Raw genomic sequence first — 18,095 nt, 5'->3', positions numbered from 1 at the left:
ATATAAAAGGAATCTTACATTCAGTGTGGTATGTAGAAAGAGCTTTCAATGAACCTTGCAGTGCTCTAGAGACTATTTCCTCCCAATTTTCTAGGCCAAAATGTCTCCTGCTGTACAAACGCAAAGGAGTAGGAGAAAAACATCTAGAATGATTAGCTCAGATTAAGTATTACCAAGAAGAAAGAAAATATTTTTTTGAACTTAAATAATTTCAGCCATACATGTTCAAATGCTGTTCACACTGCCTACCACCCCCCATCCCCCAAACCTCAAGACAATTCCAAGCTGATTTGCAATTCCAGAAACTTTAAGTCTTCTCATTTTGGTACTGTCCACCATGGATCATCTAAGGTAGAGCTTATCTTGTTGAAAACTTATATAACAGTAAGTTATAAATTAAAGGTTTTTGATTTACAACATCAGAGAATCACTTTTAAGTGTGATTATAGTGCTTCGGAGAATTGGTTGCAAATGAAAAAGGATGACAGAACTGCCAGCCAAAAAGCTAGTACTTGGAGCACTTTGCTGCTTAGGAAGGATATGAGAAGATGTGTAAGAGAAGCCATGAGAGTACATATTCTATCCTATGTCCACATGCTTTTTGGGGGGGGTGTATCACTGGTGTTAATTTTAATTTGATACAGTGTTTTCACTTCCAGTAACCTCTAAGACAAGTCACTATATTACTGGAATGTTGTCTAAGATGCAGTAGGAGTAAATCACTTCTACAGAAATTCCAGTTGGATCTTTTACCAATTCAAATTGTTTTTTTGCTGGGATACTCTCCAGCTTACCTTACCTATGTATGTAACAGTAAACATCACTGCTGGTCTGACTCAGTCAACACATTGCATATCCTACTAGAGAATTGACCTTGTTCATAGGTTTAATGTGTAACTGAAAACTGCACTGTAAGGCAGTGCTATTTTTTTTTTGAAACCCAGGTGGTACCATCAAAAACCAAGTTCAAGATGTTGAAAGTGTCCTCAATTTGGAATGTAATGAAAATGGACTAAGCATGCATATGAAAGAGTAAATTTATTTTTCATGACAAGTAAAACTTCTGAGTAACCAACCTGAACATGTGATGCATAAGAAGTACTCAAGGAATACAAAACCACACCTTACCAAGGATACCAGCCTGTAAGCACTGACCCTGACAGTGGCTGTCTTAGATACCTATAGAGTGGTTTTAACACAAACCCAGAGTCACAAAAAATAAATGCCCACATCCACACTACTGTCTGATTAAATAAGCCAACTCTATGGGAAAATTCTAAAATGAAGTACAAAAGAAAAGCCAGAAGCGATATTTAGAAGTGAAAGAAACAAAGCATCAAGTCATGAAAAGAGTAATGATGAGCCATGGTCAAAATCACTGAATAAAAGAACTCAAGGTATATTTCCCCTGAGAACAAACATGTGCAGTTGCACGCACACACGCACAGACAGAATCAATGCACTGATGTTAAGAACTGAGTTTTGATTTGTTCCTGAATTTCTGTCATCTATCAAGGAGACTTTTTTGTCTGTCACTGCAGATCCTACATGAACAGTGCTGATACTGGTCTTCATGAAAACTTAGCTTAGAGAGAACCAGAGTCAATGCAGCTGCTTCCTCCCCCACATATTGAAGATTAAAGATAATAGAAGTAAAATACAAAAAATGATTCATGGCTCAGAAATTGAAGTCTTACTGGGAGGGTAAAAACTGTACGCTAGAGGAGATGGAAAAAACATAAATCTGAGCTGTGTAAAAAACATCTCCCCCTTAAATTCTGTCTTTGCTATAGCTGAAATGGGACAAAAGGAAAATAGGCTCAAGAAGAAAGGCAAATCTAGAGCAGAATAGTCAGTCTGTTCCCCTCTGGGCTTATAAAGAGCAGACTCAAATCAAAATCCTTGGAAGTCCTTGGGAAAAGGATACTCTTAGCAGGTTACAAATACAAGAGCTTTGAGAACATCAGTATTTTCCTAAGGGGAATGAAAAGAAAGTGTTGAAAAGGTGCCAAAAGTCACAAAAGTAATTTTGATTCAATATGATTATTGATGAAATCTCTGTAGCAATAAATAGCCCCAACATAGTAAGCTAAGCTCTTCAGTTTGGTTTCAGAAGAAACTACCAGATCCATTTTTGCAGCCTTCTTCTACCACCTCAGGCTGAGCTTAGACAGAAGCACCACCCCCCCAACATACTTGTGTCCTTCTTTAAAGGGAGACAGCTCAAGGTGCCCCTTTGCATTACAGTGGAATAACATAGAGAGATGGACAAGGTCTTTCTATTACTAGTTGGACAAGGCCAAATGCAGTGGTGCTGAGGAGTCCAGGTGCTATTGCATTAGTATTAGTACAACTGTTTTCCCTGTTTCCATTTTTAATTCCAGTTTAGCTTAGAGGATCTTGAGAATCTGCTGATAAACTGGTGTTGCCATTCTGTAAGTATAACACTCATATAGCAGTGGCCAGGAAGGACAGCTTTGCTTTAAGTCTGGGTAGACTTGACATTTGCTCAAAATCCTTGCTTGATCTCTGGATGCAATACAATGCCAAAAAACCCCGCTGAATCCATATCCTTGTTATGCACCTGTTCTCCATAAAATTGGATAAGTCTGCTCCCCTGGTAGGTCACCACTTAGAAAAATCATAAAATATTTAGAAAGCATTCCTCAACAGTAAAATAGCAAATGGAAAAGAGACACCCTGGATATTTTATCCAAGGTACAAGACAGGCCCCAGGCAAGATTTATGGGATTTTTGCCACAATGACCAGATGAGTCTTCATAATTCTGGTAGAACATGGCAGCTTAAGCATATCTTTAGAGGGGTAATACAGGTCCTTTTTGCTGAGTACTTTTCAGGATGCAAATAGTGTTTTTTGAGGTGCAGTTAAATATGAAAAATACTTCTGGAACATGAAGATGGATAATCATGCATGGCCATGTTTTCTGATTTTATTTCCAACAATAGCTACCATCCAAGCTTGCCCAGAGCAGCCTTAATCAGTTCATAAATCAGGGGAATAGAAAAATGAAACTGTAATTTGTGGGACCAAAATAAAATCTATATTTCTGAGAGAAGAATCTAGTGATTTTTGCAATAGGAGAAGAATTACAATTCTGCAATAAATATACTACATTCCTAATGTTCCTTGGTTTGTGTCAAACAAATGGCACTGAGATGAATGATTTTCAGATTTACTTTGGTCAGTCAATAGTGTAGGAATGGTTAATTGTTGTGGCCCCAATTGATTAATTGATTCTTCAAGAACTTAATCGGTATGGGAGGAAGGGAATTGCATGAAACAACAGATATCTTTGCTTTCTTTAATCCTCCTTGCCCTCAAATAGCCAGCTTTCAGCTGTCTGTTCTTATGGACTGCAAAGGCCAGCAGTTGTGCTGTACTTTTACAGTTCTCAGGTACAGCTGTGACTGAGTCTAGGTGATGTGTCAGTGTCTCTAGATGTTACACAGAAGTAGCTAGGAAATGTGTGGCAAATTATACTGTAATTCTGATGTGAGAATATGGCCCTTCAAGTGCTGCAAAATATCACTGAACTATGGGTTGATACATCACATGCAATGGACAACCCTGAGGGCAATATGAGATAAGTTGTCACAGTACTGGCACGCTTTACAACCACAATGAGAAATCTTTCTAAATAGGTAAATTTTTATTTGATTGGTTAGGCATTCTTACCTTTTCCACCTTCCTTCCAGCCAGATCAAAAAATCTGTATTTCTTTGCCAGTCTTCACATTTCTAACTGAATTTCATTTCCCACCTTCAAAAATTATACAATGATAACTACACACAAAACACACGCAACTGAGCTTCTTGTGCTGTGATGAGAGTCAACATCTTTAGTATTAATAATGTTGGTTTTGATGTGTTTAATGCACCAAATATGGATTAATTGGTTTTTTAACTCTCTTTCCACAAATTCAGCACTTTGGATCTTTCTTCCCTTTGGAACAGAAGCATATTTTGAAATTTTGGCATTTTCCCCAGGACAGAAACCTTGTTTTCCACAAGCTCTAATCCATGGTGAGACAGTACTGGTCTGGGGTACAGCAGCTGTTGTATATGGTCAAGAAAGAATATGAAGGAGGATGCTTAGTAAATGCATTGGGAATACAAAATGGGAGCTTTTACTAACTGCAAAGGACTGGGGTGAATATTATCTCCTGTGAAAAAACTTATACCAGCTTTTTGATAATAATATATGGTCATGGAAGTAAATTCAAATTTATTCATAGGCAAAGATTTTTAAAACTACAAATCACATCTGTAAAGTTCAAACAGAAAATTCAATTAATCAGGATGTTAGGAATACACCCATTCAGATTCCCCAATGGCTGTGTCACTCAGTCACACTCTAATAAAGGCTACTGGCTGCTCAAATGAGGTTTCATTTATACTAATATTTAGAAATGGCTCATACTTTAGACACTGATGTTTCTAGCAGCATTCGGATTCAGGATATGAGGAATACAGGTGCAAGAAAGACACTATTCATTATTTCTTAGTCATCAGTTGTAAAAGCCTATTAGGAAAATGTTTGTCAAACGTAGCTGAGAAACAAACACAAACTGACCTGTGATTACTCAAACACCATAAATAACAAGCATCAAATAGGTGATGTGAAAGTTTGCAAACATCACATGATATTTATTTCTGTTTGTTAGGCATCAGATACATTAACAAAAGCTGGAGCGATCATTTGCACAACCCAGGAAGACCACAAACAGAAAAAGAGGTTAAGCACATTCAGTTGTATCACTGAGCAACGACCTAGGGTTCTGAGGCACCGGACTGGGACCCAGAAAACTCTCCTTTGTACTTGTCCTGCTGGATGACTCCAAGTATGCAATTTCCTCTCAGTTGGGATTAATCACTTTAGCTTAAGGCAGGGATAATGATACTGACCTCCTTTGTAAAGGACTTTTAGAAACATGCAGATAGAAAGCATGTAGCTGTAACGGGGCAGAGGAGGAAGGAGAAACCATACTCATTCCTGTTGTGCTGTGTTAGATGCTGGTTAGAACCAGGTTGTTCAACCTGCATGTACTATGCCCACCCATTCAATATTTCTACATCACTACAATCTCATAGGCTGACTTATAGCACTCTTTAACAGCATCTGAGGATGGATTTTTTATTCCTTATAGAGCACACAAATATTAGGTATTGTAAATTAAATCAGGCAACCTCTCCTTATTGCACCTCTTGTAACAGAAGGGCCTTCAAATACAGAGAACAAGTATAACGTGTGTGCCAACTGCATAGATTTTAAGTTTTTGAAGTGTGATTTAAAAGGACCTTAAGCAGTTGCTCTGCCTTCGGTGGTGAATTTCACCTTCTGAAATATAAAATAGATTGAAGGGAGAATACAATTCTCTGCTCTGCATCCTAACTTTTTTGTGTGTGTGAAGTGGAAATTTATCCATTATACTGATTTACTCTACCACTTGCTGATCAAACTGCAGGATGTATACCTCCTATCAGCACTCAGCCTGGAAATCAGAGACTACTACAAAAAACTCCCAATGTTTTACATGGAAATGTCTACCCCTGATATGGTTAACACTTGATAACAATCTTGTCAAACTTTATACACCCGTAAACAGAGTTTACAGTGATAAGTTTTGCCATCATGCTACTATTTATATCCCATAAACATAGTTTACAGTGATATGCATAGCAATGATAATGACACTGACAAGAGCACTCAACAGAAGCACAGATGTTGAGTTGTTCTTATGCAATCTGTATTACTTCTTGTATCTACATACACTTAATAATCAAAGTTGCCACATTTACGATAAAATAAAGAAAAATATCAATATTTTAAATGCAAAGATGAGCCATTATACATGCAGTTTCATAGACAAAATTTCTCACATCACATCATGGTTTCATAGAAAAAAAGTCTCTGAGTAGACAGCCACTTCTGTAAATTTGCATGGGGTGTCTACAAAGTTACCAATTTCCAATTTAGTTTGCTTTACTCTACCCAGGAGAAAGTGGAAGAAAACCAGCCAACTTACGATCTCCTTGACAACGCACAGGACCCACAGATATCTTGGCTTCAGACCCAGGCCGGTCAATGTCTCCAACCACTACCTGACTCACTGGTAGGTGCTCTTTGTATGACAACATCCCAGTGTCTTTTCTCCTGAATTACAGAGAGAGAGAAAAAGAAAACAATTGTGAAATATATTAAAATAGTTTCTTTGATCATTATTATTGTTCAATGAACTAAGCACCAAAAACATAAGTATGCAACAATTATACCAGTACAGTGTTACCATCTAAAAACCTGTCTCAAACAACATCAGTTTGAGCAATAACGCTGCCTGTTTACTGGAAAACAGCTGGATAGCAGCTACTGTCACCCAGGAACACAGTCAGAGTAGCACCTTGCTTTGTGGCCAGTCCTGGACTCAGCCGGGCTTCTGTGGGTCTACCTGCTTTCCAGACTGAGCAGCTCCGTACTAGTGGGTAACACTTTGCTGTTGATCTTCTTGCTGATGTCTTCTGAGAGGGAAAAAAATCCTAATCCTTCCTAGAAGTGTATCTTTTTTGCTCTAGCTGCTGCCAGTTACTATCCTAACAATACAACCTCTGCCTACCAAAGAAACAGTGATTCTTTTATATTTAACATTTTTAGTATTATATTAAAAGAGAGAAATTAAAGACTAATTATCTGAAAAGGCTTGTCATCTTAGTTCTGTCATTTCTAACACTAAGTGCCTAAGTCCAAAAAATCAAAACTTGTCACTCTAACCATGAGTATGCAGCTCAAACCCCATTTTAGTTAGCAAGATCACTAAAATTCAATTTATAGTCATGTCTAAAAGCTCCTCATTTCAACTGCAGTGAGTAAGCTGATGCCTTTTTCATGCCTAGACCAAATCACTATGCACAGTTACAACATTGTTCTTTCATCATTTCAAGAGCTGAATCCAGCTGGCATGTTGAGTGCTGTTTCTTCCAAATAGAAAATAAAACAAACCAAATTTAACTAGGTGCCTTATCTCTCAGGTGCTTTTTCCTCTCTCTCTCTCCCCCCCCTCCCCCCCCCGCCCCGAACACATGAAGGCCAAAAATATCCACACAGGGAAAAATGCACTATACATAGTGTTAGGACTATACCTTTTGACACAAAAGAAAGTAAGAGGAAGCAAAATAAATCCATCTGTTTCTCTCTCTTTTTTTCACTCTTTCTTTTAAGCCGTACCCTGCCATGTAATTGAGTACCTAAAGCAAGCAACTTTTTGATCTAAAAATCAATTCCTTTGTTCAAAAATACCATAGGATGAAGGGTGAATTCAGGATCTGGAAAAGTTACTGAAGTGCACAGTGTGACTATAACTGGGAACTTGTAAGGATTTCAGGAAACTGAAAGTCTTTTTCATCTCTAACTTGGATGACTCCATGACCTGACTCATTAGATTGCTAACAACTGGGAAGCACAGCAGGGATCTGCATGATCTATGGTAATGCTCGGAGTTTTACAGTAGCACAGTGGTATTTTCCAGTAGCATCTCCAGTCATCATCCTCACCGTGTCCTTCTGATGAGATGGAATGCAAAACATTCTCTTTAAAAGAAGCACAACTAAAGTAATTAAGAAAATAACCATCACATTTTTGAACAATAGTTCATTGGAACTTGTGTCTGTTCTCTGTGATGAAGAGAGTAATTAAGAGATTTAATTACTAGAGTTTTTCAAATAGTAGATTACTCTTTTCCTTAATCTGAATGTTCTTCCCCTTCAGAGCACCATTAACCCTCTCTGGCTGGACACAGCTACACCAGGTGCTATGTTGATGAGGCTGCTACGGGGGACTGCGAGAAAGGAAGGAAAATGGAGAGGAATAACCCTTGCAGGCTGCTTCTGCAGACTGTGCTAGGTTGTAGCATACTGCTTTTCATCCACAGATTGCAACACCCTTTACAAAGGTATCGTATTCATCAATTTGGAGACAAGTGATATAAGAAAAGGGAGATCAAAGGACTTTCCCTTTAAGAAAGAAAAGAGTGAATAACAACAGCCAGGTATGTAGACCTAATCTTCCATCTCTGCTAAAGACCTGTATCCATGGGACCCACTCCCTTCTAATAGAGGATAAATGTAGGTCATCACTTTACTCTTTCTGAGATTTTCCTCTGAGACTGTCTTTCTCTGCTGATTGTTACTCTTTCAAAGAATGCTTTAAAGATGGATGTGTCTATTTAAAATAAAGAATTCAAAGACCAGCAAGAAAAACCTATTGGCATTTCTCTTCTTCCCTTCCCCTCTCACACAAAGGGCTAATATTTCAGCTCCAAATAAGGATGCCAAAGGGCAGCCCTTTTCCTGCCACCAATACCTTTCACCTCCTTTGAAGGAAATAAAAAGGAGCAGTAAAAAATTTCTCCCTTTTCACTGATCACGTTTCTACTAATTTTGATATTTTATTTATGCATTTACTGATGTGGTCACTTTAAAACTGTTGCTATGACAATAAAACTAAATGTTAAGCGTTCTTTTTAGAAATAGCCTTATTTTCTGATAATCGCTTACTTGTCTCATCATTGTAGGAAATGCATTCTGCCCTGCACAGAAGCTATTGAGGGCTGGGAGTACTGGACCAAGAGCTGAAAGAATTGTGTTGTCTTTTCTCTAGCACAGCCTGCAAAGTTCATTTGCTCTTAACAAAAAAAGGGATAATGATAGCTTTTGGCCCACGCATGCACCAAAAAGACAAATACACTCGAGAGACTGAGTGGATCTGTTATGCTTTTCTAAGGTACTTGTAGTTCCTCTGGACATATTAATCAGTGCTGACGAAGTCAAAAAAGTTATAAACCAAAGACTGATTATAATGCTTGACTTTGTACTACACACTTAGAAATAATCACAGCTGGAACACTCAATTCCTGCAAGTGATAATGCTTTTGCTGGTATTTAAAGACTTTGCACATTAAGAGGGTGGAGAAAGTCTCTGAAGTTTTTCCTCACCAAATAAAATCCCCTTAAGAGAACAAAGATTGAATTCAGAGTGTGTCATATTCCTGTTAATAGCCAAATGGGAGATGAATGAATCTGATCAAATCCTGTAATTATTACCAGGACATATTGATGAAATCTCAGTGTAATTTTCTATTTCTAATTTCGTTTCCTATATATAAAAGTCTGCAAAGTGCTTCAGGGTGCCTTTGAATGAAAGCAGCAGATATTAGTGTAAGATTTATCATTGTTTTGATTACGATCATCTACTTACTCTTTATAAGCATTCTGTGGTATGTAAAAAAGAAATGCATTATGCACATATCAGCAAATGACATATTCAAAGTAATGATAAGATTCTGTATTGCTATTAATTTGTTTATATAAGGATTTCATACAACCAGACTTCTGTTACTGGAGTAATTTATTTTCTCCAATTTTGTTAGACATCACTTAATTATCAGGTCAGTCCTACACAGGAAAACACATAAAGAATGTACTACAGGTAGGAATGGACTTAATTTTAACAGATAAGCTTACATGAGTTGAGGAACTGTAACTCTTTTGAGAATACAAATAAAACACCTACTGGATTGAAACTGCAGCGTTAAGCACATATTATTTAATTATTAGCAGTGGTTTGAAGAATAGAAAAACCCAAGTATTCCCATTTCCCAGATATATAATTGTCCATCTCTCAAAAGACTAGCGTTTTACTATGCAAGCACCTCTATTGTAATCCCTGAATTTCCATAATCTATCTGAGAGAGGTATAAAGCAGTTTAGTCCAGCTAATATCTGCAAATGAATGTCTGTAAAAAACACTGTGAAGAGTACAGACGTGCCAAGTATTAGTATTTTCTCTCTTCCAAAAATATCTGGCAAGAATTTTATTTATATTAGGACTGCTAAGAAGAGCTAATATTACAGAGAATTTAATGAACAATACAATTTTGGCAGCAGCCTTAATAATCTGGAAGCAAGTTACTTGGAAATATGCAAGCTTTAATTAACAGGATTAAAAACAAAAGCTAGGATTAGAGCAGAGCTAGCTAACTTTTGAAAGGTTTTGATAAAATTTAGTTCACTTTTTTATGTACTTACTATGCAGCACAAAAGCCATACTTTTAGATTCACCTTCTTTTCAGGGCTCTGCCATTCTTAGGAATTATAAACTGCCAACAACATACTCTAGATTGAAAACTTTTACTTCCATTTGAATTTGCTGTTCTCAGGGATTCTTAGAGATCTCTTGGCCCTTTCCCACATGTCTTGACACCTCAGATACCCTTACATGTTAAGCTGGAGCTGATGACTCACTCTTGATTTGTCTGCCAAGGGGTTTTATGGAAAATTTTTCATTACTGTATGGGATCATATAAACTGACAGAAGGTCGTAACTCAATTCACATTTTTTTCCACACTGGCACTGGACAGGCTGAGGTGCTATGGAATATGTTGTTCTCGTATTCCTAACAGCAAAAGAAAGAAGTTTGAAATCTAACAATTAAGACTGATCTTAAGGCAGTTAAGCTTCTCTAGCACACTGGTAAAAAAACAAGAAAGTGCCACCAACCCTTAGCAACATGCACTTCATTATGATGTAACAGGTGTTTTGGTTGGGTAAGCAAAGCCTATGTGCAGGCACAACTGTTAGCTATGTGCAAACAACAGTTTGCAAGAGGTTTGTTTTAGTGGAAAATACAGAAGTAAAACAGGGAAGCAGTCTGGATTTTTATTTTTGAGAGCACTCAAAAACATTTTTATTTTTGAAAGCGCTCACCTCCTGAAAACCTAAACAATATGATGAAAGACCATCTAATCCCAGCACCCAGATTACTAACATAAACAAATCCATCCTTTGACATCTATTAGTAAAGATAAATTATACCAAAGACATGTGGCTGATGGTGAAGCAGGCATAAGTAATCCTTGTTTAGAAATTATGGAAGATTGAATACATTAGATTAAATTAACTTAATACACAAGCATCATATTCACAAATAGTCCCACCAGGAGAATGATGACCATATTTAAGATACCCTCAATGGCAATGAACTGTACAAAAGAAACACTGGAATTTGCACTTAGCACAAGTTACTTCCAGGAACCTCAAACCTTCTTCGAAGAAGAAACCAGTTTAAATTAGCCATGCAAAGTCATGTTTAATTCACACTTTTTTCCTGGGACTGAGACGTAGATCTCCTTTTTCACTTTACACAGTCTATCCCTTCCCTGACCTTTAAGATGAAAAGCTTTAAAATTACATTAGGAAATATATTTGCTTCTTTGGACACCTCTCAAATCTTATAATCCCATAACACCAACCCTCTTAATTAAATGCAGGTTAATCTGAATCATTATTAACATACTTATGAGGATTGTATGCTTTAATATTGATTAGAAAATGAATACTTCATAAAGTATGCAGCATATAATTTGCTAACATGATACCTATTTTTTAAAAAAGTTAGTAACATATTGATTAATTTTTTTTTTTACAAAAAACCTAAAACACCACGAGTCTTCCAAAGACAGAGTGTCTAAACAACACTTTCCAGTATGACCAGGCATGTGAGATTGAGGTGAACAATTTAAGATGCCTGGTGCTGAAACTGTATCACCACAGAATTTATGCAAGCAGTTTGGTGAGAGTTTCTGAGTTAAGAAGTTGACAGGAAGCCTGCTCCATTTCTTCCCTTTTCTCTGCATGGCAAGAGATGAGACACAGAAACCTCTGGCAACTCAGAAGGAACCCTGAAGTCCAGAGGAGATGTCAATGCTATCACAGCACTTCCCGATTCTGTGTGTGCTAGAGGTATGAAGTGAGATACATTGAGAAATTCATGAGAAATGTGTCTAATTGAAAAAAATCCATCAGGAAGGAGATCGAGATAGGTTAGACTGGTTCTACAGGGCTCTTGCCTGAGAGGACATCTCGACTTTCCTCTCAAATAGGAGCTTGTGAGAAACTGAATAACAACAGCAAAAGGTGAATAATGGAGATAGGAAACTGGGCTGTGCTTTCTTTTGAATAATATGGATCAATTTCAGTGGAAAATCTGCCTTTTCTGAGTATTTGCTCATATTCTCCTTCCAATAAAACAGTGGAGAGAGAAGGTCTCTCCTTCAAGCAGAGCAGCTCCCCTTACAAACTTCATTTCTTCAGTGTTCCTTCCCAGAAAAAAAAAGAAATTTAGGGCTCCTCTTCTTTTGGGGCCCAGCAGCTCCTCTGACTTGACTGTTAATTTTTCCTGCTTCTATACCAAGATATTTTAAGAATGGAATCTAGGAATCCTACCATGCTGTAACTGATCTCCAGCACCTCTAGATCTTTGCATCTGTCAACTATTTAATCAATTTTCTGTCTCAGTTTCAAAATTTTTTAGGTAGGACAGGGAATGTGTGTGGCATTTCCTTTGGGAGAAAAGCTGAATCTTGTATTGGGATGTCCTTTCCACCTTGGAAAGACTATGGAGACAAATTACTTGGGATTCAGCTGAAGCCAAGAAAAGAAAGTTCTCCTGTGGACCTAGAGCTGAAATGAGATGCTACAGGAATTTTCCAAGAAAAATCGACATTGGAAAGGGCAAATAGCTTGCTCAAAGAAACTATTTTTTAAACTTAGTTAAAAATTTCATTTGGCATTTTCAAAACTGTATCATTCTTTTATCTCAAAATATTTCAAAATTCAAAAGATCTTTTGAAAAATAATAGTTAATAAATAAAATATTAAAAATAATCCACAATTCACAATGCCCAGAAAGCTTTCTAGTCATCCTTAGAAAGTTTTAAATGCTTTGTTTTATGACAGAAACATGAGAAAACTCTGGTCTCAACAGGTGCAATCAAATGAAGGACAATAAATTAAATGATCCATTCAACTATTCAACATGCCCCAGAAAGTTAATCACTTCTTTGACAAAGAGAAAATTGTACTCATTCCATGATCCATTCACACATGCTGAAACTTCCCATGAAATAGCAGGGTACCTTAGCTCTGAGGGAAGAAAATAATGAAGGACTGTACTGAGTATTACCACCTGTTTCAAAAATTCTCTAATTTAAAACCCCAAGCATTTTTAATTACATTTTTGTACATCTGAATGCACTATAGTAACAGTAACATTTTACTGTGTGCACACTAAAAGCAGTTATCTAATGAAATGTGTGTTTTTAATATCTGTACTATTGAATATACTATTGCAAGATTGTGCAGACAAATGATTAATTATTTGCAGTTATCTATTCAACTAACTATCCACAAGCCTTTGGATCATATCCTATCAAACGATCAGACCAAATGTGCTTCTGGCAGGATTTTTAAGGCACAAGGACCTTTATTGGAAGAAATATTAAAAATCTCAGAGCAGCAGCTTAGAGGCTTCACTTCTTGGAGTTCTTGACAACTTTGGCAGTTTTATTTGGTATGAATGAAAGAGCTAAATAAAAATAACTGAGGATGGCATGACAAAATAACAGATGGCTATAGTTAATGCTGACTTCAGCCCCTATATGCCTGTTGAGTTCAATAAGGTACTAGAGTGCATAGCTTTGTGTTGAATTTGGTCCAGAAAACTTAATGAAGTATGGGACTTAGTGCACCTAGAAAATTTCAGTAAAACCCAACTGTATAAACACCTACCATTGCTCCTACCCTTTCACTGGTACTTCCTTTAGTGCTCATCCTTACATCACATCTACGCATATACCTCATACAACACTGAAACCAACCTACGTTTCACACAAAGGCACCATGGTGAACATCAGGGTGCTGTGATTTAGCTCATATCTTCAGTTGCTTGTATAGCTATGACACCAAATATTTTGGGAAAAAATCTAGGTTGATCACACCTTGGAAGAGAGTGATTGATTAGGTATGATCTCCTTCATACATATGATAAGTATGCCCAAAGAAGGGCAACGAAGCTGGTGAAGGACCTGGAGCACAAGTCTCATGAGGAGCGGCTGAGGGAACTGGGGCTGTTTAGCTTGGAGAGAAGGAGGCTGAGGGGAGACCTTATCACTCTCTACAACTACCTGAAAGTAGGCTGTAGCGAGGTGAGGGTCAGTTTCTTCTCCCAGGTAACAAGCAATAGGGACAAGAGGAAATGGCCTCAAGCTGCGCCAGGGATGGTTTAGATTGGATATTAGGAAAAGTTTCTTCACCAAAAGGGTTGTCAGGCATTGGAACAGGCTGCCCAGGGAAGCGTTTGAGTCACCATCCCTGGGGGTATTTAAAAAATGTGTAGATGTGGTACTTAGGGACATGGTTTAGTGGTGGACTTGGCAGTGCTCAGTTAATGTTGGACTTGATGATCTTAAAGGTCTTTTCCAGCCTAAATGATTCTATGATTCTATAATTTTGTTTCTGTCTTCCAGATTTGTATCACATGGTAAGCATTTTTCATACTTATCCTCCCCTTTCTCTTTTTATGCCAAACTATTGTTTCCTTTGGGCTTGTTTATTCTTAGTATAGACGATTTCTGAGCCCTTTTAGCCTTACTTTTGGGTTTCTGTAAAATAGAGTTTGTTAATAAGCATAAAGCTGTCTTACATGAAAAATGTTGTATTCAGGTGTGTTGGATTCTGCTCTGTGTAAAAAATTACACTTATCCTACTTCTCTATCACAGGTGACATTTTGGAAAACATACAAAAATTACGTTACTTGCTAGACATCATGTGGAAAATCAGCATACCAGCATCCCTCTACTAAATAATAAACTAAGTAGCCAATAAAGAGACAAAAGATGGGAAAAGAAGTAATGTCATATACTATTAAAAGTAAAATTCCAAGAGAAGTTACTATTCAGCTATTTCCTTTCTGTAAAGGCCCCAACCATGTCTGTACTGATTTTTAAGTAAACTTAGGTATTTGAGCCTATTTTTCAGTAAGTTCTTTCTATTCTGACTGACCTCAACCTTTAATTGTAACAATCACATCTTACTTTCTGTATCTATGATCAGTTCTCATTCTTGAAATACTGTATTTTTATGGTATTACACATGATCTGCTAATTGTTTCTCCTGAGAAGACCTCAGTTTCCCTTCAGTCCTTAGAGGTAACTATCACAATGTACTTCAATTTTCTCTCCAGTCTCAGCCCCAGAAGATTGCTTCCCATTTTACTTTCGTGGGTGTGTTGAAGAAGGCAAACCCACAACAGTGATGCTTCGAAGTCTCAAAGGGGCAGTTATAACAGCAGGACAGTTTTATTTAGTTTTTATTATGTACCATACAGCTTGTACATCTGTAGCTCCTTACTCAGTATGAGGATTTCTTAACCTACTGCTATCCGGAGTTGGAATCAGTGTTCCTACAAATTATTTTTTTTCCTTTCTCCTTTCACCTAATAAATAGAAAAGTTGTTTCTAACTGTAAAATGATTAGTAAAAGTGGTGTCAAAACAAGTTCTGCTTTTTCCTAACTGCTTAGAAACATCTCTCAATATAGTGAAGTCATCAGGTTAGTGGTTTTTTTATGTTGTTATCATTTGTTTGTTTTGTTTGACCTATTAAAAGGAGACCCCTTAAATTACCCTGAAACTGGTAAGGAGATGGGGAACAAACAGCTATTTCAAACATCAACCCATGCCAAAGCCAAAGGGAAGAAGCAATTTGTAACAACCATTGCTAAAAAAAATTAAAAAAAACACAACAGCAAAAGCCTTAAAGGATTATCTACAAATTGTGCTAAAAACATAATGCATTATGTTGCTACATCAAAGTGGGGTCTATTATCATGAAAGTGCTCTAGTTAGAAAAAGAATTAAATATCTCACTACAAAAATTTTTTAACATACTACCATTCATCAGAAATAGATGAATGCTTCAAGGTATTTAAGCACATTTATAGCCATGGTGCAGCATAGAGGTAATTAACAGATGTCTTTTTTCATTAGGTAAACACTTTGCTATAAAGCACAAGCAAAGCATGGATACTTGTCACTTTCCCTCTGCTTGTAAACATACATATGCCTCAGAATTAATTTCATTTCAATTATGTTTCTTTTTTAGTGCTTTTGCTAAAAAGACAGATGACCTTGTTTTGCAATGATATGCAACTTTATCCATAGGTTAATTTCTTTATAGCCTTCTCATGTTTTTATGATACCCTTACCTCTTGTCTGCATGTGTGTATATCCATACACGTATTACAGTAACAGGAGAAATGAGAAAAGACACTAAACAAGGTACTTACTGAATTTTTAAAAAATAGTATTCCTGTAATGTGTACAACTGTGTCACCTCCAGAGGCAGCTGGGTTCTGCAGGGCTGTAGCTAGAGATTCTCTCACTGCACTTACTCATGAGACAACCGAGTGACCGAGATTAGGACTTGAGCTACAGGGAAGGTATGGCATGCTATACTTATTGCTAAATAGTAGGCCAAATGAGATGCCCTTGTTTAGAAAAATCTGTTTTGCTGCATTGACTGTAGAATGTCACGTATTTGTTTAGCATTTTGTTGACCACACTTATACAGGATTACTGACCTATTCATTAGCCAGATCGCTCCACTTTATTGCTCTGATGGATTTCCATTATCCTTCTTGTTAGCCTTTAAGCTCTACTCTCCTTATATTACACATCACCACTTTTTCCTCAACAAAAGACTGAAACAAACTTAGCAGAACTCACCATTCACTTCCTAACGCAATTCCCTCTGAGCTGACCCTATCTTTTCTCAGCACTATACTTGATGAAGCCCCCTAAGACTTTTTACTGCATAGTGTTCTGTCACAGCCCTGACTGCGTGGACTGAAAAGGCTCTGGGCCACAAGTTTCTAACAACCTGTGACAATATGGTCATGGCCAAAGGAAGCTGATGATGAAGTGAGAAAGAAGTCCTAATACCCCCTCCTTATGCATAGGAATGGTGCTTTTCAGGACTCCAAGCAATCTTGGGTAGACCCTATGGGGAAGCTGTCCCTGAAGCAAACAGGCTATGCTTCTCTGATCTTTCAGGCTGTGGCATCTCTATCAGCATTAGGTGAAGACAGAAATTAAAATGTAATACTATGGGTCCAAAGGCCTAGGGGCCCAGAGTATCTGTAGTTGCTGCACTGAGAGCCTTGACAATGTTGTGCTGCATTTTAATGGAATAAGTATGTTAATTTGCCACATGTTGATGTATCTTTTCAGATGGCTTAAATGCAGTTTACTGCAGATGCTTCTTGCCTTAAAACAAGTCTATGAGACGAAAGTTGCCTCATGGATGTAGGGATACCAAGAAGTCTATCACTTCTACCTATAAGCAAAGACTACACAGGCAATGCAGGAGAGGCTGCAGTCCTGAGGACAGCTCTCTGCTATTGCAGGCAGCCACAGCACCTGATCTTCTGCATGATCTGATCACATCTGTACTGGTTTTATCCGGGAGGGAGGTAATTTTCTTCACAGTAGCTCCTGTTGTTGCCTCAAGCCTTCAAAAGACTGATTAACAAATAAGAAGGCGGTGATAGTTTAAAGAAAAAAACTAAAACATGAGAAGTATGGTATGTTTGCTATTCAAGGACTGTTTAGATTATGTGTTCAGGGTAAAGCTTATCTAGTTTAAGATTCTGCTTACAACAGAGAATACTTAAAGAGTCACAGACTTGCTAATTAAGGACATACATCCTCCTTAGGCATTGAAAAATGAGGAGCTGGCAAGAGAAACAAAGATCCCGGTGTCCTCAGATGAGGCATGCCCATAGCAGGACAAAGGGAGTAGGGGTATTCTTCCCCAAATGACCACCAGAGATCCCCGGGCAGGTGTGGAAGACTCTGGGATGATTGCTCAAGACAACACCACCTCATGCTTGCTCAACATAAGGAATATGCAATAGTTAGGCGGAACATATGTATTAGATAGGCCTGGTGTTTTAACTGTAGCATTTAAGTATGGACTGAAAACCTCAGTAGGTGTGCTTGATTTGTGGAAATCTTCCACCTTGCACCCTGTGCAGAATAAAGCAATGTCTCCTCTCTAAACTTACTTTGTGTGTTTCAGGACTTACTTTCTGACCAGGTAACACTATGGTGCTATGTTTTGGATTTGTGCTGAAAACAGTGTTGATAACACAGGGATGTTTCAGTTATTGCTGAGCAGGGCTTGC

The 18,095-nt window shown here is 37.6% G+C and overlaps 1 protein-coding gene across 1 annotated transcript in view; it reads right to left on the bottom strand.

Annotated features, from left to right (window-relative positions):
* The window catches only part of CNTNAP2 (contactin associated protein-like 2), a 1,206,765-nt gene that overhangs the window by 182,650 nt on the left and 1,006,020 nt on the right, over positions 1-18,095 (bottom strand). The window contains exon 15 of the mRNA XM_010581816.1: positions 6,048-6,175. Coding sequence (XP_010580118.1) covers positions 6,048-6,175 — 128 coding nt within the window. The remainder of the gene's footprint in view (positions 1-6,047; positions 6,176-18,095) is intronic.

Source organism: Haliaeetus leucocephalus, unplaced genomic scaffold, assembly GCF_000737465.1.
Source record: "Haliaeetus leucocephalus isolate CR32 unplaced genomic scaffold, Haliaeetus_leucocephalus-4.0 Scaffold808, whole genome shotgun sequence".
NCBI classification, from domain to species: domain Eukaryota; kingdom Metazoa; phylum Chordata; class Aves; order Accipitriformes; family Accipitridae; genus Haliaeetus; species Haliaeetus leucocephalus.
This window is presented reverse-complemented; position numbering and strand designations above follow the sequence as displayed.